Source organism: Neovison vison, chromosome X (genome assembly GCF_020171115.1).
Source record: "Neovison vison isolate M4711 chromosome X, ASM_NN_V1, whole genome shotgun sequence".
Lineage (NCBI taxonomy): Eukaryota > Metazoa > Chordata > Mammalia > Carnivora > Mustelidae > Neogale > Neogale vison.
In genome coordinates this window covers 71,502,669-71,525,316 of record NC_058105.1, presented here as the reverse complement: position 1 = coordinate 71,525,316, position 22,648 = coordinate 71,502,669, and the positions used below count along the sequence as shown (strand labels likewise).

At 49.9% G+C, this 22,648-nt stretch overlaps 1 protein-coding gene across 5 annotated transcripts in view; it reads left to right on the top strand.

Annotated features, from left to right (window-relative positions):
- The first annotated feature begins 4,923 nt into the window (after window positions 1-4,923).
- The window catches only part of DLG3 (discs large MAGUK scaffold protein 3), a 54,767-nt gene continuing 37,042 nt past the window's right edge, over window positions 4,924-22,648 (top strand). For 2 of the 5 annotated variants that reach the window (XM_044234390.1, XM_044234388.1), the window contains exons 1-9: window positions 4,925-5,307; window positions 8,700-8,750; window positions 9,180-9,304; window positions 9,506-9,675; window positions 9,966-10,102; window positions 10,673-10,817; window positions 11,430-11,589; window positions 13,197-13,353; window positions 13,759-13,861. In XM_044234390.1, the coding sequence (XP_044090325.1) occupies window positions 4,951-5,307; window positions 8,700-8,750; window positions 9,180-9,304; window positions 9,506-9,675; window positions 9,966-10,102; window positions 10,673-10,817; window positions 11,430-11,589; window positions 13,197-13,353; window positions 13,759-13,861 (1,405 nt within the window). In that variant the 5' untranslated portion in view covers window positions 4,925-4,950. Of the gene's footprint in view, window positions 5,308-8,699; window positions 8,751-9,179; window positions 9,305-9,505; window positions 9,676-9,965; window positions 10,103-10,672; window positions 10,818-11,429; window positions 11,590-12,178; window positions 12,313-13,196; window positions 13,354-13,758; window positions 13,862-14,715; window positions 14,817-22,648 lie in introns of those variants that run through there. The other 3 variants (XM_044234389.1, XM_044234391.1, XM_044234393.1) reach the window with 3 other exon arrangements.

The window sequence follows — 22,648 nt, the reverse complement described above, 5'->3', positions numbered from 1 at the left end:
TTTAAAGTCTTGGCAAAGATGGGGCCCCTGGGTGGTTCCGTGGGTTAAAGCCTCTGCCTTCGGCTCAGGTCATGATCCCAGGGTCCTGGGATCGAGCCCTGCATCAGGCTCTTGCTCAGCAGGGAGCCTGATTCCGCCCCCCTCTCTCTCTGCCTGCCTCTCTGCCTACTTGTGATCTCTGTGTGTCAAATAAATAAATAAAATCTTTTTAAAAAAATCTTAGCAAAGAAGTAGGAGAGATAATCAAGTATCTAAAAAAATTTTAGAATCAAAGAATATAATAACCAAACTAAAAAAAATCAGTGGATGGGCTTATCAATAGGATGGAGAGGACAGAGGAAAGAACCAGTGAACTTGAAAATAGAACCTTTAAAATTACCCAGTCTGGAGGTGCCTGGGTGGCTCAGTCAGTTAAGAGTCTGATTCTTGATTTCAACTCAAGTCATAATCTTGAGGTCAAGAGATCATGCTCCACGGTGGGCTCTGTGCTCAGTGGGGAGTCTGCTTGAGATTCTCTCTCTCTTCTTCTGACCCTCCCCGCAAGCTCTCATTTTCTTTCTCTCTCTCTCTCTCTCAGATAAATAAATAAAACTTTTTAAAAAAATTACCCAATCTGGGGGCGCCTGAGTGGCTCAGTGTGTTAAGGCCTCTACCTTTGGCTCAGGTCATGATCCCAGGGTCCTGGGATCAAGCCCCGCATCAGTCTCTCTGCTAGGCAGGGAGCCTGCTTCTCTCTCTCTCTCTCTCTCTCTCTCTCTCTCTCTCTGCCTATTTGTGATCTCTGTGTGTGTGTCAAATAAATAAGCAAAATCTTAAAAATTACCCAATGTGAACAACAAGAGGAGAACAGAATTTTTTTTTTAAAGATTTTTTATTTATTTATTTGAGAGAGAGAGAGACAGTGAGAGAGAGCATGAGCGAGGAGAAGGTCAGAGAGCAAAGCAGACTTCCCATGGAGCTGGGAGCCCGATGTGGGACTCGATCCCGGGACTCCAGGATCACGCCCTGAGCCGAAGGCAGTCGTCCAACCAACTGAGCCACCCAGGCGTCCCGAGAACAGAATTTTTTAAAAAAATGTACAGTGCCTCAGAGATATGTGGTGACTATCCCCTAAGACTTAACATTTGCATCATCAGAGTCCCAGAATGAGAAAAGAAAGGTGAGGCTGAAAAAGCCCTCAAGAGGGCGCCTGGGTGGCTCAGTGGGTTAAGCCGCTGCCTTCGGCTCAGGTCATGATCTCAGGGTCCTGGGATCGAGGCCCGCATCGGGCTCTCTGCTCAGCAGGAAGCCTGCTTCCCTCTCTCTCTCTCTGCCTGCCTCTTTGCCTACTTGTGATTTCTCTCTGTCAAATAAATAAATAAAATCTTTAAAAAAAAAAAAAAGCCCTCAAGAAATAATGGCTGAAAATATCCCAAATTTGGCAAAAGATAAAACCTACTAATTCAAGAAGATGAACAAAACCCAAATGGAATAAACTCAAAGGAACCCATGCCAAGATACATCATAACCGAACTTTTGGAAGCAAGGCAAAGAAAATCTTGAAAAAAGCAAGAAAGAAACAACAACTTACTTACAGAGGAAAAACAATTCAAATGTGGGTAGATTTCTCATCAGAAACTATGAAGGCCGGAAGAAAGTGGTATGACACATTTCAAGTGTTGAAAGAAAAGAACTGCCAACCCCAAATGCTTTATCTAGTAAGTATCTATTCCATTTCATTGGAAATGAGGGGGAAGTCAAGACACCCTCAGAAAAAGGGAAGCTAAGAGACTACATCACCAGCAGACCCACCCTAGAAGTATGGTTGAAGGCAGTTCCCAAAAACAGAATGAAAATGATAAAAGAAGAAATCTTGGAACATCAGGAAAGAAGAAAGAATTGAATGAGTAAAAATGGAAGTTTTACTTAAGGTGTCTGAATTATGTTTGATACTTGAAGCAATAAATATAACATTGTCTGATGTGGAGCTCAATATATGTGGAGGAAATATTTAAGACAACCATGCAATACTATACTGTAAATGGGACATGGTAAAGGTATTTAAAGGGAGGTGAGCCTTCTATACTTCCCTCAACTTGATAAAATGTTGACAGGTAGATCTCTGTGGTGACCAAATAATTCTGTATCTTTGTTGCAGCGGTTGTTACAGGAATCTCCACTTATGGTAAAATGGCACAGAATTATAGCCACATCATGGGGTGCCTGGGTGGTACAGTGGGTTAAGCCTCTGCCTTCTGCTTGGGTCATGATCTCAGGGTACTGGGATCAAGCCCCACATCGGGCTGTCTGCTCCGCAGGGAGCCTGATTCCACCCCCTCTGCCTGCCTCTCTGCCTACTTGTGATCTCTGTCAAATAAATAAATAAATAAATAAATCTTTTAAAAAATTATTTTTTAAAAAAGAATTATACCCACATCGTACCGATGTCAATTTCCCAGTTTTTATATTGTACTATAATTATGTAAGATGTAATCATTGAGGGAAACTTTGTGAGCAGTGCATGGGCCCTCTCTGTACTGTGCAACTTCCTTGTAAATCTGTACTTATTTCAAGATGAAAAGTTGTTTTGTTTTGTTTTTTAAGATCGGGGCTATTCTAGATTAAAAGCGTTTAAAGACACAAAGGTAATGGGGAAGGCTTGATTAGATTCTGATGTTAAAACCATAAAAGGCAAATTTGGAGAAATTTGAATATGGATGAGACATTTGATGCTCTTGGATGATATGAAATTATTGTTAATTTTCTTAGATGTCAAAATAATATCATGGTCGTGTAGAAGAATACAAGATGTATGCTGAAGTATTAGGGGAGAAGTGTGATGAAATCTGTCACTTACACTTGAATGGTTCAGAAAACAATGCAGCTCCATAATAGATCAATAGAGCAAATATAACAAGACAATACCAGTTGTTGAGTCTATGAGAAAGATATATAAATGCTTATTGTACTAGTCTGTCAACATTTCTGTATGTTTGTGAATTTTCATTTTTAAGAAAAGCTGGAGAGAACATGTGGAGGAGAGACACAGGATAAAAGCAAGTGTAGCAAAATGTTAATGACCATCCAGGTGGCATTTGTTCCCTGTAACTTTTTTTCAATTATCTGTACACTTGAAAATTTTCATATTAAAATGTAGAGGTAAAAAACTTGAAGAGAGATGGTCACAATGCGGTGTCCTCCCCCAGCGTTCCCAACACCCTCTTCTCTGATCGACTTTTCTTTCTTTCCCTACAATGCCATGCAATACTATACGACAAATGGAAACCTGTGCAGATATTTAAAGGGAGGTGAGGTTTCTATACTTCCCTCAACCTGATATAACGTTGTTCTGTGTGTTGCTAGATCCCCAAATCCTAGAACAGTGTCTGCACATAGTAAGTACTAGATGAATGTTTGTTGTATTAGGAATGAATTTCTGTATCCCTAGGACCTCGGTCGAGGTCTCGCCTAGAGTAAGTGTGCAACGAGTATTTGTTGAATTGAACTGAGATCTACGTTCTACAGGAGAACTTGGAATAGACCTGTTGTACCAGGATGGTTTAGAGCATGGATGTTTGAATCAAATAGCCAGAGTCTGCGTCCCAATTTGGTCACTTCCCACTATATTAATATCTCTGAGCTCAATTTCCTGATTGGTAAAATTAAGATAAGCATAGTAGCATCTTGGTAGGGGTTTTGTTGGCAAGTAAAGCACTTAGGACTTTGTAAAGGCTCTATAATTGGTAGCTAAGGACAAAACAAGTACAGCAAAAAAGACAGTCTTCCTTGAATGTCATCCTGCCTCCGGCCCCCAACAGGCTGAGCGGGGGAGGTTAAGGAGATGTCCTTGGACAAGTATTCCCAAGTTCTTCTCCAGGTCCCCTGGAATGGTTTCTGTCACTTCAGATCTCTTCTTACCTTTCCTTCCATCCTGGACTCTCTTTCCTCTTGGCACCCTGAAGCTCTTTCTCCCATCATAACTGTGTAGGAGTAGGGCGAAGGACACAGGAGCCTGTGGGCCAGGGACGAGACCTTAGAGCTCTCCTTTCCTCCTGTTCTAGGGTTGAGTTCCTCACTAGTGATGGAAGCAGGTCAAGTGTGAGATTGTGGTCATTTCGGGCCTAGAGATTGAGAGAACAATAGTCCCGAGGAGGAGGCACTGACAGGAGAGTAGCCACTTATGCCACCCTCTTCCTCGGTCCCCTGTTAAGATAGATCACCTTCCCCGCCCTGCTCCAACGTCCCTTCGGTCCGTTCTGCTGTTTCAAGTCTTTACTTCTGCTAGCCCCAGCTCAGAGCAAGCCCAGGGACCCATTGAGCATCTCCCTGCAACTCCCTCTTGGAAGTGGGGTGGGGTGGAGTGGGCAGAGGACAGGCTGAAATCGGAGATGTGGAGGGCTCTAAATCGGGGGCTGAGCTCACCCATGGCCCAAATCCTCCATCCCCGCTTTAGGGTCGGCGATATCCCAGATATCTGGGGAGCTGGGGCTGAGCCTGGGGGCGCCACTGGCTCTGTTCCTTTAAGGAGCCGCTGTTTAGCATTCCTGCCGCTGCCGCTGCCGCTGCCTGACTCTGCACGCTGATTGGCTGGAATCAACTGAGAAGGGAGCCAGGGAGAGATGCTCTTGACTCCACTCAGATCCATCCTGGGGACCAGTGCAGGAGCGGTCCTCTCAGCTCGCAGCCTCTGTCCAGGCTCCCGCTTCTTCTTTGCCGCTGGGCCTCGGCCCAGGAGCCACGACGGGCGACACGGAGCCGCCAGTGCTGGAGGGGGAGCCGTGGGTGCGGGGCAGCGTGGGGGCAGAAGCCCCAGGACGCCCGCCCGGCCCCAGGCCCCGTTCCGCCCGAGCACCCCCACGGGTGCCCCCTCCTTCCTGGTCCGAGCAGTGTGAGTGTGCCCGGGAGCCCGGCGGCGGCGGCGGTGTGGAAACCGGCGTGGGCTGGGGGGTCCGGGCGGCGGGGGGCAGTGCCATGCACAAGCACCAGCACTGCTGTAAGTGCCCAGAGTGCTATGAGGTGACCCGCCTGGCTGCCCTGCGGCGCCTGGAGCCTCCTGGCTATGGGGACTGGCAAGTGCCCGACCCCTATGGGCCAGGTGGGGGCAACGGAGCCAGCGCAGGCTATGGGGGCTACAGCTCTCAGACCCTGCCCTCCCAGGCTGGGGCTACCCCTACCCCCCGCACTAAGGCCAAGCTCATCCCCACCGGCCGGGATGTGGGGCCAGTGCCCCCTAAGCCAGTCCCGGGCAAGAGCACCCCCAAACTCAACGGCAGTGGCCCCAGCTGGTGGCCCGAGTGCACCTGTACCAACCGAGACTGGTATGAGCAGGTATGGACCAGCAGTGGCGGGGTGGGAGGGTGGGGGGAAGGCGGTGGTGGGGAGATGGTGGGGCAACCGAGGGGGGCTGAAGAGTGGGGCCTAGAGGCCTGGGGGGTGCAGCAGGGGTTCCTGGAGGCTTCAAGCTGGGGGAAACTGAGCCCTAGGGTTTCACCTGGACCAGGAGAGACGGTTGGAAATGTATGCTTCTCTGTGTGTGTCTGTTTGGGGGTCTCCATTTGGGGGGGATTGGGAGGAGCTGTGTGTGTCAGGAGGTGAAGGTATGGCGGAGGGGCACATTTTCCGGTGGGGGGACTGGGTTTGTCTCCGTGTGGGGGTTTAGCAGCGTCTCTGTGTCTGGCAGGGGGCGGGAGGTTCTGCGGGGGTTGTGTATGGTGTATGTCTCCACAGGAGGGGAGGAGGGGGCACGGTGCTCTGCGTAGGGGGGACATATGTGTGTATGTGTGTATGTATGTTAAGGTGTGTGGAGGGAGGCACTGGAGCTCCTGTGAATCTATGTCGAGGGGGCCCATGTGCCCAGCTGCCTGAGCTTCATCCCTCCATGCCATGAGTCCCTTTCCGTCCCAGGCCCTTTGTGTGCACATGGACATGTGGGGATGTCTCTCTGAACGTGGAGGTGTCTCTGTAGGCGAGGCTGCAGGGATAGCTGTGTTTGCCTGTGTGTGGGGCTGCGTGTATCTGTGTGAGAGTGTGTGGCTCAAGTGTGTGCATGTGTGTGCCTGTGCGTGCATGCGTGTGTGTGTGTGTGTGTTGTGTGTGTGTGTGTGGTGTCCCTGGTGAGAGGCGCTTGACAGGCAAGGGAGGGGAGGGGGAGGAGGCAAGAGACACGTCCCAAGCAAGGCTGAGAGGCTGCTGAGAAGGACGGACTCTTTTGTCCCAGCAGCTCTGAAGTGTGTGTGTACTGGGGTGGGGGGGGAGCAAATGTAAAGGGTGGGGGGACTGAAGCAAGCCTCTTTGCTCTAGAGCAGGCATGGTGCCTGGAAGCAAGCAAGGAAGGGGCAGGTGCCCTGGTGCAGGACTGGCCCCAGCGGGGCATGGCCCCCTTGAGTACCTCCAGATGTGAAAGAACTTGGCCCCCAAGCCCTGACTTGGCACAGCTCAGGAACCCCTGGGTGCTGGGCACAACTCCGGCTTCCACTCCCAGTCTAAGCTGCCAGCTTAGAAAATGGAAGGAGCATCTGTGGGAGAAGCAGCAAAATGGAGGCTGGGCCGGCAGAGCCAGATCCTTGGCATGCACAGCGGAGGGCCTGTCTGCTTATTTGGCTCTGCAGCCCCCAGGTTAGGGAGAGAGGAGAAGGAGGTTTTGCTGTTGAGGGCAGGTGCTGCCTGCCCCAAGCTGGTGACCGTTCTGGCCGCCTCTGTCCTCCTCTGGGGATAGAATGTGCTCTCACTCAGAAGCAAAGGTGGGGACCTCCTAAGGGAGAGGAGTCCTCAGTTCTGGCCTCCTGTCTGTCCGCGCTCACTGCTTCCTGTGGCCCTTTCCTTGGCTCCTTGCCCTCTCCAGTGAGTCCCCCTCTTTCCTTTTCCCCTATATCCTGGGGCCCTACCCTTGCAAACACTCACTCACGCTTATCCTGGTCAACTGTCAGACAGGTGCCAGTCCCAAGACTGGGCCAGCTGGCCAAGGTTTCTTTGCCAGGGCTGAGCCCCAGATGGCCCCCGGCCCTGGGAGCGGGGTCACCAAGCAGGGCAGTGGGAGGCTGGAGCCTCTGATGCTCGCCAAAGCTGGAGCTGGCCTTGAAGCATGGCTTATCACATGTGGGCACACATGGTACACCAGAGGCATATGAGCGCTGCATGGGTGTCCTTTTGCCTGCATGTCTGTTGCATGTTACTTCAGGCAGCTGTTTTAGTTTCGGGGCTCTGAAAAGCTATCGGTTCTTCCCCCGTGGGATCAGGGACCAGAGTGGGGCTGCAGCTGGGGTCCTCCTCCCAACTCCCAGAGCTTCAGGGCACAAAGCCCTGTGGTCAGGCCTTGAAAAGGTGGAGGCATGACTCACCAGCCTGCCCACCGCCCACCTATGCCCCCCCAACCACCTCCCTTCCAAGCCAAAGCTACAGTGGAAGGGGAAGCATGCGAAGGAGCCCCCATCTTAGGTTAGCAGCTCCCTTCAGAGGAGAACACCAGGGTTCGAGAAAGGGGCAATGCAGCCAGAGACAGATGGAGGAGGAGGTACTGGGATACCTGGGGAGAGAGGCAAGGGAGTCCCTCCATTCTCGGGGATGAGAGTGGGAGCCGGGGAGCAGGTACTACTCGTCTGCCACAGTCACATTTTGACCTGACAATAGCCACAAGTATGTCTTGTCTGGGAAGCCAGTTCTGGGGGTTGGTCAGAACAAAGCTTTCTTCCATCCCCTTTCCTTGCCTCCCCTCCCATGGCTGCTGTATACTGAAGGCCAGGGGCTCCACTGCTGGTCCCTCTGTGGGTTGTCAGCTTCTCCCTCCTCTGGGGAACCTTGTCCACTCTGCTCCCATCGCACCCCCGGCTTTGCCTCTGACTCCCACCCAGCGCCTACCCTGGCTTTTTCTGTGGGGAAACACAAAGGGTTAGGTATCAAAGGCCCTTGGCAGAAAATGGATTCGGTCTTTGACTCCTTCCACCCATTTGAAGAATCAGGTTCCTGGGGACACAGAGGAGATATAGAATGAGGGTTCCTGGGGGTATTCAGAAGGGTGCTCCTTTCCTTTTCTCATGAGTTCTGCTGGGGAAGGGTGTGAATGGCCAAAACATCAGTGGCCTTGGCAGCTTTATTTAATCAAAAGAGCACCTGGAGATCCAGGTTCTGACCCTGGCTCTGCCACTAAATGCCAGTGCACTCTGAGGTACAACCTGTGTCCTCTCTGGGTCCCAGTGTCACACCATCTGTCACATGAGAAAGGTTGGACAAGATGGTGTCTGCTGTCCTACCGGTCCTGACATGGTGGGAGTTTGTGATCCCTGAGTCAGGAAGAGCTATGGATCAGAAGGGGAAGAGGTCCCCATCGAGGCCACTGGGTGTGCCCCCATGGATGCTAGGTGTGGCATGGTTTGCCTACTGTGTTCCATTTCCACCAACCCCCTTAGGCCTACGCTGCACCCCTCCTAAGTGAACTCCAAGGCCCTGGGGCCCGGCCTCTCAGTGAGTGCAACACTAGCTGGCTGGCCCCGGATAATTGATCTGGGCTAAATGGGTTCAGGGCAGATATGGCTGGAAGCGAGGGAGGGGTGTGGCCTCCTCGGGGTCAGCCTGTCCCCATCTGTGGCCAAGAGGCATCCTGGGGTCAATTCGGGCTCCTACTCTTTGGGTGGTGGGGGAAGGGCAGGTTGACCAGGAAGGCAGATGGGTGTGTGTGGGGGGGTGGTTTGGGAAGCGCTCAGGGAACTGCCCGTGTCTCCCCCTAGGTGAACGGCAGCGATGGCATGTTCAAGTATGAGGAAATAGTACTTGAGCGGGTAAGTCTGCCAGCAAGCCAGGATGAAAGGGGAGGGGAGGGTTCAGACCAGGAAAGGGAAGCGCCCTGTGTGTACCTCAGTCTCAAGACTTGTTGGAGGGAGGCACCTACATTGAGAGGACAGGAGGTGGGGGGAGGGAGGAAACAGTGGCCCTGGAAGGCCACGTACTGCATCAATCAATCAACCAGCTCACAAATATTAATTGACCTAGCTCACTGAGGCCTGGGAGCTGGGGATGGGGGGCGCTTGGCTGGGGCCTCTGGGCCAGAACGGTTGCCACAGACTGTATGTTGGCCTGCCAGGGGTTGGGGGGGGCCTTCTGAGGACTGAAGAACCTGCTTCTGGGGGGTGAGGGGAAGCGGGGGAGATCCAGAACCATCCCTCTTCCCTCTGAGTGAGCAGACCATGCCCCTCTGTCCCCTTCTGCAGGGCAATTCGGGCCTGGGCTTCAGCATTGCAGGGGGCATTGACAACCCGCATGTCCCTGATGACCCCGGCATCTTTATCACCAAGATCATTCCTGGTGGAGCTGCCGCCATGGACGGGAGGCTGGGGTGAGGTGGCTCGAAAGCAGGGCTGGGGGTGGCAGGGGCAGGATGAACATGAGGGGAAGAGGGCTGCCCGGCATGCGATGACCTTTTGGTTAGCTCTCAGAGGGGGCAGGGGAGGGGTGGCAGGGAGGGAAGGAAGGAGAGGTGGGAGAGGGGGTGGGGAGGCAGTGGTGGGGTGTCATGCTTCTCGGGCTTCCTCCTCAGGGTGAATGACTGTGTGCTGAGGGTGAATGAGGTGGACGTGTCGGAGGTGGTGCACAGCCGGGCCGTGGAGGCACTGAAGGAGGCCGGCCCCGTGGTGCGCTTGGTGGTGCGGAGGAGACAGCCCCCACCTGAGACCATCATGGAGGTCAACCTGCTCAAAGGGCCCAAAGGTGCAGCCCTCTACATACCTGTGCTCTGGCCAGAGACTCTGGGTGGCTCTGTAGGACACAGAAGGGGACAGCCTTAATCCTTGCTTGACCTCCCATCTCACTTTCCCTTACTGACCTCGGGATAGCAGCTTAGTGTCTGGGTTCCCCCAGGGCAGGGGAGGAAGGTACAGGGAGGGGAGCTCCCCCTGAACCACTGGGTTGGCTCCGGTGGGGAGTGGGGTCTGGCATTGACTGAGCACTCTAATGTCTCCTTGTGGTCCTCTCCCACTCCCTTCACTGCCCCTCCCCAGGCCTGGGTTTTAGCATTGCTGGGGGGATTGGCAACCAGCACATCCCAGGAGACAACAGCATCTATATCACCAAGATCATTGAGGGGGGTGCTGCTCAGAAGGACGGACGCCTACAGATTGGGGACCGGTTGCTGGCGGTGAGACAGCCTTTGGGGAGGCCCACATGTAGGGTGGGGTGTGGAGGTGGGGTTCTAGTAGCCTCTCACTCCACCTGAACCTCATTCAGGGGCCAGCATTGTGGGGGAGGTTTCAAGAGCATCATCATCGGAGGGATGCCTGGGTGGCTCAGTTGATTAGCTTCTGCCTTTGATTCAGATCATGTCCTGGGGTCTTGGGATTGAGGCCCACTTCAAGCTCTCTGCTCCAGTGGGAAGCCTGCTTCTCCCTCTGCCTCTGCCCCTCCCCCTGCTTTTGTTCCCTCTCGCTGTGTCTCTCTCTGTCAAATAAATAAATAAAATCTTTAAGAATAAATAGATAGATAAAAAAGAGCATCATCGTCTGTGTTGCACACGCTCAGATACCAAGGCCCTAGTTCTTTTCATGGCCGCAGCTCCCATACCAGCTATATTGCACTCTTAGTGCTTGTCCGCTTCTCACAGCACTGTATGGGGCCTCCGTTAGACAGAGCACCGTTGAATTTCCTGGAAGCTCCCCGGAGAGGCCCTCCCTTCTCCCAAGTGCCAGCCTTAAGGCCTTTCATCTTCTAGGTGAACAACACCAATCTGCAGGATGTGAGGCACGAGGAAGCCGTGGCTTCACTGAAGAACACGTCTGATATGGTCTACCTAAAGGTGGCCAAGCCGGGCAGCCTCCACCTCAACGACATGTATGCACCCCCTGACTACGCCAGCAGTACGTACCCATCCCCCTTGTCCCCAGCCTGAAGCCCAGCCCCCTGGTTTCTGGAGGGGAAGGAATTCAAACTCCCTGTTCAGAGAGGGAGAGAGAGAGACAGAGAGCAATAGTGCTCAGGAGAACTGAGTCCAGATCCTCGCTCTGTCCCTTGTAGCTGGGTGCCCTTGGATGAGTCCCTTTCCGCTGTCTTCAGTTTTCTCTTCGGCAAAAAGGAGCTAATGATATATGGGCTGCCTTCCTCATAGAACTGCTGCAAGGATCAAATGAGATCATGGGCAAGAAAGCCCTTGGAAAACCGTATTAGGCTATAGAGATGTGAGGGATTATTATTAGTCACACCTCTAGTCATGCCTTTCTTTGTAGACTGCTTGACTTTAGCTCTTTCTAAGACTCACAGGAGTGAGCCCAGGATTCAGAAAGGGACTGTGGAGGAGGAACCCAGGGGTGGGGGTGAGGGGGTGGGGAGAGGGGAGGAGAGGCCTGAGGAATCAGCATCCCTGGGTGGCTTTTGCATCTCAGGTGGGGTGTGGGGCACAGTCCTTGATGGGGGTGAGGTAGGGACCTACATAGAGTGGTCTCTGAACTTGTCTCTCCTTTTCTTGATTCCAGCTTTTACTGCCTTGGCTGACAACCACATAAGCCATAATTCCAGCCTGGGTTACCTTGGGGCTGTGGAGAGTAAGGTCAGCTACCCTGCTCCTCCTCAGGTTCCCCCTGCCCGTTACTCTCCAATCCCTAGGCACATGCTGGCTGAGGAGGACTTCACCAGGTAACCTCCTCCCCGCCGCCACCCCTTTAGCCTACTTAGGAATGAAGAGGATAGGAATCCGTTTCTGGCTAGCCACGGGTCTCCTTGTAGTATGGCCCAGAAGAGGAGAAAGCCCTCATCACTTCTCTTTGGGGTAGGCCCTCTTCGGGCCCGAGAGAGGGACAGAAGGAGCTGCAGGGACAAGTTCCACCATCAGGGGGCGTGCCAAGCGTGTGGCCCCGATCCCAAAGTACCGAGTTAAGGGGGAGAGGGGTGGAGCGCGTAGGGGGCTGAGGAGGTGGAAGCTGTGGGGGTTTCCTTCCCCGAGACAGTCGCTGCCCCCTCTGCGGCAGTCGTTCTAGAGAAAAGAACCGTTGAGACAGTGGGGTTGGCGGGACGCTGGGAGGCTGGCGGGCCCCGTGGCCTCCCCGGGGACGGCCCCGCCCCACTCTGGCGGCGGCGGCGGCGGCGGTGGCGGGCGGTGGAACTGGTCGGGCCGGCCGGGATTCCGGGGGACAGGTTTGCTGCGGGGTGGGGCCTGGGAGGCTGCAGTGGAGCCGGAAGGGTAGGCGGACGGGGTGGGGGACGGGCAGGGAGAGCTGGAGGAACCATGGAGAGGGCACGCAAGCTCTCAGGCTCCGGCTTGGCCCTGGGCTTGGGCACGGCCTCGGCCTCGGCCTGGAGGAGGGCTTCGCAGAGGTGGGCCTGGCCGCTCCGCTCCCTGCGGCCTGGAGGGGATGCCAGGTAGGAGGAGAGCAGGGATTAGAGCGAGAGCATCCGAGGCTCAGGGAGGGAGCCTTGCACCCAATACTGGGAGCAACAAAGGAGGAGTCTTGGACTTGGGGCTCGTCTGATGAAAGATGCTTTCAAGTGAAGGCAGTGAGCCGGGAAATGTGTGCTGAGGGTCGGGTTTTAAGGCTACGCAGGCACGAGCGGCTGTAGCTCTCGCCTGATGACACTGACCATTTCCAGGGGGTTGCCTTAGACATAACATGGTTAGTGACAATTGGGAGTTTTCATGTGTTCACTCTCTTCTGTCGGGCTCCTCGGCTCCTTCTGGGGACCTGGGGTTTCTATACCTGTCTCCCACATCACCTGGCAAGGGCACATAGTAGTAGTGTGTGACCAAATCTGTCCTTGGGGAAGGTAGGAGGACTCACAGTTGTCGAGTGGAATTTCGAGACCGTGGAGGAGCATTTTGCGGATGAGTGCGATCAACCCCAGGCTGGTTTCCAGTGCCCCTAACTGGTTCCACTTGTTGTGGCCCAGGTCCATCACGCTGGTGGTAGGATAGGAGAATCTGGGAAGAAAGAGGATGAAGGAATGGGCTCTGAGGTAATGTTCTCCAGACAGGGTAGGGTTGTGTTGAACTGAGAGAGTAGGGAACTGTCCACTGGGAAGCCAACTCCAAGCCCTCAGGAAGAAGGGAGGGAAGAGGAACTGAAACTTGGCACCTGGCAGAAAATAGCAGCCAAGCAGGTTTTGGGAGAGAAAGGAAGCAACAGAGTATCATACGTAAAGGAACCTACATCATTCTTCGGCAGTATGGGCCTTGTTCTAGGCTGGCCCTCACAGGGACAACAGTTTACATCCACCTTGTCCTTATCCTTTTGCTTCTTTCCCACCAGAGAGCCCCGCAAGATCATCCTGCACAAGGGCTCCACAGGCCTGGGCTTCAACATCGTAGGAGGAGAGGATGGAGAAGGCATTTTTGTCTCCTTCATCCTGGCAGGAGGCCCAGCTGACCTGAGTGGGGAGCTGCGCAGGGGAGACCGGATCTTATCGGTGAGGAGAAAAAGGAGAGGTGGGAGGATGGGATCCATGCCAATCTAAAAGGGAGGAGGGGAGATCTTGCTTTCTCCAAGAAATGCTTCTTGAGATGGGGGAAGGCTGAGCTGGAGAAAACTGATATTCTCTTTATAGATGACCTCAGACCTTAGGACTGAGCCCAGACTTATCCTTGAGGAGGAAATGAATGTGTGTTGGATCTCAACCCTGGTTGGCATTTGAGCCCCACAAAGATAATTATTACACTAAAGATGGCATATTCTTCACGGGCAAGGATAGGATATTGAGAAACGCATCTGAGTAGGCTTAGGGATGGGCTATCCATCTCCCTCTCCTAACTGCTATGACAGAGGACTGCCTTTCTTGTTGTGGGAATGGCTCATAGCTCCTCTCTTTGGACAGGTGAATGGTGTGAACCTGAGGAATGCAACTCATGAGCAGGCTGCGGCTGCTCTGAAACGGGCTGGCCAGTCCGTCACCATTGTGGCCCAGTACAGACCTGAAGGTAGGAGATGGAAAGTTGGACAAGGATTTGGGGAATTGAGTCCAAAGGGGCGGCTTTTTGCCACCATAGGTACCAAAGCTACTTGATCAGGTCTCTTTCACCCTAGCGCAGTAACCTCTTCCTGTCTTGTTTTCCTTCTGGACTGGGGTAGGTTTGGGGAGCTTTGGAGCATCATCTATCTGAGGCGGTGCTCAAAGCCTGCCTATCAAGGCTGCAACGCAGCAGAAGGCCAGTAGTGGGCAGCAACCTGGGGAAGGAAGCACAGAGATTGGGGCGACTGGAAAAAGGGGAGGGGGAAGAGAGGGGAGACACAGGACTCCGAGGCGAAAAGACGCAAATGTGTGCGATGGAAAGGGAGGAGAGTAACTCCCGGGTAGAAGGAACACAGGGAAGAAAAATAGAATCTCTTTTTCTGGATCCAAACCCCTATGACCCCCACTTCCTTCCTTTCATCAGGGTGACTGAAAGATCCATAAACGCACTGAAAAGGTGATGCTAGGCTGTCGGGACGGGCAGCTGGGAATGGACCCCCCCCCCACTACGGGGGGCCTTCTTTGTGTTCTCTGGGAGCGGGCCCCTCGCTGGGGCGAAAGGGCGGGGCTGGGTATGCAAATGAAGGCGTTTGATTGGCTGGGGCCGGCCAAGGCCCAGGTGCCGAGGTGAGCTGCTGGATGGCGCGCCCCAGTCAGCCGGCCGGCGGGGTGGCCATTGGCGGGCCGAGCGCGGCCTCCAGCCGCACGCCCCGCCCCGTGACCCAGGCGGAGGGCGGCGGGCGCCCCTCCTTCCCCCCCTGTCGCGCGCCTCAGGCGTCTCCTCCTCCCTCCTCCCCTCCCCCTCCCTCCTCCCCTCCTCCCGCGCGCCCCGCTTTGTGTCCGTGGTCTCCCGCGCGGGACGGAGGGGCTGGCTGGAGCTGGCGCTTTCTCGGCACTAGACCTGGACTCCAACCCGGCGCCAGGTGAGGTGGGGCGGACGAGGGTCAGGCCCCCTCACAGTCCCCCCTGGCCTCTCTACGGTTCTGTTCTCAAACTCTGTCTTTTCCAACACTGCGCCCCCAACTCCTCTGCGCTCTCCCCGGAATCCCTTCAGCTCACGCCCCAGCCCCGTGCGCTGCGCTGCTTGGGAGCCCCTCCTGAGAGCCCCTCTCAGCCCCAGGAGAGCGCCGCCCGGGGCTGAGCGCCGGCTCTCCCGCCACGGGGCCCTGGGTGGTCTCCCCCTCTTTGCCATCACCTCTTCCCACTCACGAACCGGGCCCCTTTTCGCCCCAGGACCTCTGCCCTCCCCTCGGCCTCCTGCCCGCCGGCTGCTGTGTCCCCGCAGCTTCCTAATCCCTGTCCTCAGAGGAATTTTCTAACCGTCCCCCTCCCCCACACGCATTGGTCCGCCAAACCTGGCTACCTCGGGGAACCCCGAGGCTGGCTTGGTAGTCTCGGGACCCCACCCCCATCCCCGCTTTTGTTTGTGAGGGTTTTCAGACCGCTCCCGACTCGTGTGGCCTCCCCCTCCTCTTTGTAAGCCCGGCCTTTGTCCCTTGGGGCCGCAGTGCCTGGACTCCTTGGACACCTAGGCCCCGGGGGCCAGTTACTAAGGCGGAGGAAGGGACCTGTACCCGGCAGGTGCTCTGGTTCCGTGATGAGGAGACGCCGGGAGCCCCTTCGCCAAGCTGTGAGGGATCTAAAGCGCCTACCTTTGTCCTTTCAACCCCCCCCCCACTTGTTCAGTGCCTTTAGGGAGGGCCTGAAGGAGAAGAAGAGAGGGGGCCTGCCACCTTTTTCTCTAGGCTTCTGTGATGGGGGCAGAAGTGTGGGAAGGTAACTAACAGGAGGACTTGTTGGTCCCAGGTCAGGGGAAAGAGGGATGCAAATGGAGACTTTCAGTCCATTTTCTCTCCATGTTTTAGTGTTCAGTTAAGGACAAGAAAGACACCTTAGGGTTATTGGCTGGTTGTGTTTTGTTTTTTTTTTTTTTAATTTCTGCGTGTGCATTTTGCTTCTCAGTGGAGAGCTATCCATCTGATTTTTATTAGCAACCAGTATTTATCATGTCATGCCCACAACTTAGACAACGGTAGGTTCTGCAAAGAAAATGATTTCTCATATTTGTGTGTGTGTGTGTGTGTGTGTGTCGGAGAAATTGATGTGTTTCTTTCAGTTTTGCTCTGTGATGTTGGGCACGTGGAAACAATACTGTGAATTTATCTGGTGGTAGGATGTTGGAAACTGGTGACTACATATTTCTGTGAGTTTTATTGGGAGAATGTAACTGGTTCACCTAAAAGGCTACAGTTGTCCAGGATAAAGGGATTCATTGCTGCCAACATGTATTGCTCTCTGAGCATATTTCTGAGAGTTTATAATGTATGTTGAGGTGCTGTCCTATGTCAGGTCTCTCTACCACTGGCTGAACAAAAGCCTCTCTTAGGATTTAGTTGAACCACTGTTGATAAGGCTCTGCCACTCCAGTCTTTCTTCTTTATTTGCTTTGGTAAATCCAGCAGGGCCCCAACATGCAAAAAGCTTTTTTTGTTGTTGTTCCTTTCAAAAATGGCCCCTCAGAGACAGGTTTAGAGGGGCTACCAAGCATTCGGTGTTGGGCTCTGAATTTTCTTTGATAAAGTGATGATAGCTTTTAAAAATAAGGACCCCATGTTGATCATTTTATGAATATATTAAATACTGTTCTTAGGAAAATTGTATTACATGGCCATTTACAAAATGAATAATCCAAATATATGTCTGCTGGCCACAATGGCAAAGACTTTGCATGTTATGGACCAAATTAAGTAAGTGTTCATTATTTGTGTTATTTTCACATAGAATGTGGGATCTGGAAAGGTTTTTGTACTCCAACCGGTCTTTGTGCAAACCGGAACAGCGACAGGAGAGCAAGGACGTGACTTGCCTAAGGCCGTGAAGGGAAAGTTGCTCTGTGGGGGCAGGGAGGGGGGTGTCAGCAATTGGTTTAGGTCTGAGGTCCACCAATTGGGAAAAACCATACTTGGGAATACCTGAGAGACCCAAGACCTACTTGGAGTGGAAGAACAACAACAGGAAAGGAACTGGGGAAATAAGAGAGACTAGGGAAAGAAAGATGTATGGGCAGGGGTAGATTAGTGGCCATAGTGGCCACTGAGCTCCATTGCCAAGCCAGTGCAGTCTTTGGCTAGGAACCATTTAGCATGAGAGCTTAAAAAATAGCTCTGACTAATTAGAACAGTCAAAGTAAGAATAATTTTTTTCTTTTTTTTAATGGCTTAATTGAGATATAATTCATTTACCATACAATGCGCCCGTTTAGGTGTACAATTCATTGATTTTTAGTGTATCCACAAAGTTGTATATCCAGGGTCACAGTCAATTTTAGAACAGTTTCATTACCCCGCCCCTTTTAAAGATTTTATTTATTGATTTGACACCCTTTTAATACATAGAGAGGGTTTAAGCATTGGAAGTGTGTTAAGTGTAGGACAGTTGCTTCCTAGTTTATCTCCCCTGAGCACTTAGGGGCTGGATGGCACCTTGATGGGAATACTTTAACCTTGGGATTCTTTCATATATCTGGTTTATTCAGTGTGGGTTAAACACATAATGAAGATTAAAAACCATGTCTGTCTATTTGAACTTTGTATTGTGCCTAGCACAAGTATTTTTACAATGAAGCTTTGGAAAATATTAAAATAGAAATAGAAGTGCTAAATGGTAAGGTACCACAGTGAGAGATGCTATGTAATAGTTTCACTCTTGATTGCTCCAAACTATTGTGGACACAGCAATCCTACCTATTAGCTAAAAATAGCATGATGTTCTTGGGCATGTATAATCCTGCTTAAAATTCAAATTGAAAATTTAAACAACTGGCTCTTGGCAAAGGCTCTCTCCCAGTCTATTCTAAAATGAAAAATATTTTTCTTTGATTTGTGAAATTGCTCCACCAAGGGAAGTATGGGCATCACGTTATAACATTTTAATTTAGAAAGTATCTCCTACATTTTCCCCCCTAGTTACTTTGTTTCAGCCTCTGTTTTAAGCTGAGCTAGTATTTTTCTGGAAAGCCCTTTTGTTTTTAGAGTAAAACCTGAGCCCCAAATCAGGAGGTAAGCTAGAAATTGGTCACTAAGGTAGCTAAACTTGGAATTGCTCATTTATGACCAGAAATTTTCACCTGGCATGTAAATCCAGACAGGCTGGGGGGAAGGGAATGAGAGGGAATCTGTTTTCCATACTTATTTTAAAGTGCTGAATAAGCATACTTTCCCCATGGAAATGCCTTTGGGTAAGACCTGAAAGAATTAAGGATCAGTGATGATAATAACTGGAAAGCATAAAAGTAACATTGTTCCAATAACATTTATTAACCATCCCATCTCCCCTGTTGGAGAATTGAAGATGTAACCATAGCTGTTACCATATCAGCATGATCTCTCTTGAGAGCAAAGAGGTGAAGGTTAATCAAGGCAAAGAATTTAACTCCTGAAATTCCTTTTGCTATCCTAAAAGAAGACTGATACAGGTAAGGCAGAAAATGAAGTGCTGTTAACAGCATTTCTGCACTGAACCGTTTAAAGGTAGCTCGTTTTGTATTCATGCTCCTGTCTCCACCACGTAGACTAGAGCCTGTCCCATGGTTTGTTCTACTAAATTATCTCTATGTTCCAGATGGTTTTGTGAGCATCAATCTTCAGAATATCCCTGTAGGATAGGTGATACCATGCCCATTTTACAGATGAGGAAGGTGAGGGGCAGAGAGGGTAAGTGACTTGCTCAAGGCCCCACAGCCAGTAAAGAGCAAAGTCAAAGTTCAAAGTCAGATTTTCTGAGAACTTCAGGTCCAGGGCTTTTGCCTCTAGGACACAACTACCTCCCATCACAGCAGAGAAGCTGTGAGGCCCCTTTTCCAATGCAGATACATCTAGACTCTGAGAGCCAGAAGCTGTTAACAAGTCGGGTAAAACCAACGGCCAAATGTCAGTTTTTTAGTCTTGATGGCCCCAAACTGCTGTACCAAAGGAGGAAGTAGCCAGGGAGTAGAGGGGCTGCTGGAAGCCTGAGGGAGACCTACAGATTCCTACAAAAAGAAAGTGGGCTTTGGAGGACTACTATAGAATGATATTGTTGGGGGAACTCAGGGAGAAGGAAAAGATGGGAGCTGCTTTGCTTTGACTGTAATAGCAAATGTGTGCAGGCTTAAGAATATTTATTCAGGAGTGCCTGGGTGGCTCAGTGGGTTAAGCCTCTGCCTTTGGCTCAGGTCATGATCTCAGGGTCCTGGGATCAAGCCCCACATCAGGCTGTCTGCTCAGCAGGGAGCCTGCTTCCCCCCCCATCTCTGCCTGCCTCTCTGCCTACTTATGACCTCTGTCAAATAAATAAATAAATAAAATGTTTTTTTAAAAAAGAATATTAATTCAGTAAGTAGGCATTTCTCATTTCTTCAAGTGAAATGGAGTATTTATCATTCATTTTTTAATGACCTTATAGTTTGCTCACTTAAGGGTACAATTCAGCAATGCTTAGAATGTTCACAGAGTTGTGCAGCCATCACCACAATCAATTTTAGAACATTTTCACCAACCCAGAAAGAAACCTGTACCCTTTAGGTATAATCACCCCCCTGCCCAAACTTCCCATCCCCCTGAATACTAGGCAACCACTAATCTACTTCCTGTCTCTTATGAATTTGCCTATTCTGGACATTTCATATAACTGGATTCATATACTGTATGGTCTTCTGAGATTGGCTACTTTCACTTAACATAGTGTTTTCAAGGTTCCTGCATGTTGTAGCATGTACCAGGCCTTCATTTATTTTTCTGACTGAATAATATTGCTATATACATACAACATATTTTGTTTATCCATTCAACAGTTGATGGATATTGGGTTGTTTCCACTTTGAGTCAATTGTGAATAATGCTCTATGAGGATCCATATGCAAATTTTTGCATGGACATGTGTGTACATTTCTTCTGGGTACATATACTTACTGGATCATATGGCAACTCTGTGTTTAACCTTTGGAGGAATGGCTAGGCTGTTTTCCGTCGCAGCTACATTAACCTCACATTCTCACCAGCAGTGAGGGTTCCACTTTCTCTACATCCTCACCAACCCTTATTAGTGTCAGTCTTTTTGATTCTAGGCATCCTGGTGAGTCTGAAGTATTTTGGGGTTTTCATTTGCATTCCCCCAGCAGCTAGTGACATTAAGCATCTTTTCATGTGCTTATTGTTTACCATTCATTTTTCTTTTCTCCAGCCCCTGATTTGATTCTCACCCTATTTCTTTTCTAAATTGACTGGAGACCAGAGCAGGCCAACTATGTTATTAATCAGGTGATAGAAGGGAACCAGAGGATAAGGGACTACCTTTCATTCTTATTGCTGAGTGCTGGAGGGGCTGAATGCTTCAGTGTAGATAATTTTAGTTAGGAATGCTGACCTGATAAAAGTGATAGGGCCCACCCCCTCCAAAAGAAACAGGAAAAAAAAAACACAGCTTATTCACATACCCAACAGTTCACTCATTTAAAGCATCTAGTTCAGTGTGTTTTAGAATGTTCAGAGTGGTACAACTGACACCACAATTAAGTTTAGAACATTTTCCTCAGCCCTGAAAGGAGCCTGTCTCATTAGCAGTCACTCCCCATTTCCTCCAACTTCTCCCCTCCCCTAGTCCTAGGCAACCACTAATCTACTTTCTGTTACGTTTTTGGCCGGTTCATATAAATGGAATCATACCATATTGTAGTCTTTTGTGTCTTCTGCCTTTCATTTAGCATAATGCTCTCTAAGTTCATCCATGTTGTAGCATGTATCAGTACTTCATTCCTTTTTTATGGGTGAATAATATTCCATCCTATGGCTTTATTACATTTTGTTTATGTACTAATCACCTTATGAACATTTGAGTTTCTGCCTTTTGACTATTACAAATACTCCTGTGAACATTCATAGACGAGTTTTTGTGTGGTCCTGTTTTCAACTTTCTTGGAGATACATACATACACACACATCCCTAGAAATGGAATTGCTGGGTCATAAGGTAACTTAACATTTAACATTTTGGAGGAACTGCCAAACTTTTTCCCAAAGTGACCCTTTTAGGCCAGCCCTAAAGTTTATAAACTTAGGAGAGAAACTTAGAAGAGGAAAAAAAATATTAGCTTTATTTCCAGTTTTGCCTACTGGGCTGAACTTTATATACAGATGGGTTATGCTAGGGTTTTCTGTCTTCCATGTAGCCCAGGGACATGGTAGCTACAGTCGGCAAAGCATTTTGCACCTATCCAGGCAGGTCCTTTTTTTTCCTTGTTAGACGGTTTGAGACAAAATCTTATAAAACATCAGTTTTCCTGATAGGATAGAATGACTATAATAATATATTGGAATGAGAATGAATTACTTACTTAGTTACAGTTCTTTGAGATTTCCTTTTAATTCAGTGTATTGCTTGTTGAAATCTTGACCCTGTTATTTACAGTTGATTTGTTTGAAGTTTTAGCCTTATATTCTATAATAGGGAAATTGTTTTATTCTTTTAAAGAGAAATAGGAGAAGTTGAATAATTGGGCCTGTCATCGTCACTGAACAAGTACCGTTTTTGCTTACCTACGTTGGGAATATATATATAAATAATGTGCGTGTGTGTGTGTGTGTATGTGTATAAATGTTAAGTCATTAATCCTATGGGAATCATCTTGGACGAGGAGCCAAGGCCCTAGATTCTAGTTCTTTATCTTTTGGGGGGTGGAGGAGGGGGGATCTTTCCTAAGCATGGAGCCTGACGTGGGGCTCGATCTCACAACCCTGAGATAATGACCTGAGCTGAAATCAAGAGCTGGGTGCTTAACCACCTGAGCCCACCCGGGTGTCCGAATTCCCACTTTATCTTTAAGTTAGCTAAATGATCTCATGCTAATCAATCTCTTTGGGCCTCAGTTTCTGATCTGTAAAATGAGGAGAGTGTGCAAAATGATCTCTAATGTTTCTTCTACCTCAAATTTTGTGTCAGATAAATGGAATTGAGTCGAAAATTCAATTTACAGTTCTATTTGTACCTAGACTATTATTGAATCACAAAGTCTTGAGCTAATAACTGTCTTGCTTTAATAAGGGTCTTATGTTCCCCTCTTCTTTCCTGTGATAAGGATTTCATTCTCTTGAAATGGACCTTTGTTTACTTTTCACTGAATCAAGATATCTTTAAAAAAAAAAAAAGGCCCTAGGGATTTGGGGATTTTTCCACTTGATGAAGTTAAGTGATAAAAATTTGAATAGACCCAAAGAAGAAAACTAATATATTTTGTATAAATGTATACATTAAGGGTCTGGTTTACATACATGCTCTTTCGATTTTCATAAAGGAGGAAGAATTTTGCAAACCTTGGCTTAAATTCCAGACTAGATTTATTTTTTTAAAGATTTATTTAGGGGCACCTGGGTGGCTCAGTTGGTTAAGCAACTGCCTTTGGCTCAGGTGTGATCCCTGTGTCCTGGAATCCGGATCAAGCCCTCCATTGGGCTCCCTGCTCCACGGGGAAGCCTGCTTCTCCCTCTGCCTTTGGTCCACTCTTGGATAAAATGGTGAGGTGATAATAGTAATAATATGTCTAAGGGTATTTGTCTGCAACTGATTGAATGATCAATCCCAGAGGAAAACGATGAATGAGCCAGGAGCAGTGTGGAGGGGAGTTTGTAGCTGATCTGATTTTTTTTTTACTTTGTGTTTCTCTGTATTTTCCAATGTTGTTATAAATGTTTATTGTATTACATTTAGATTTATAACAAATTGG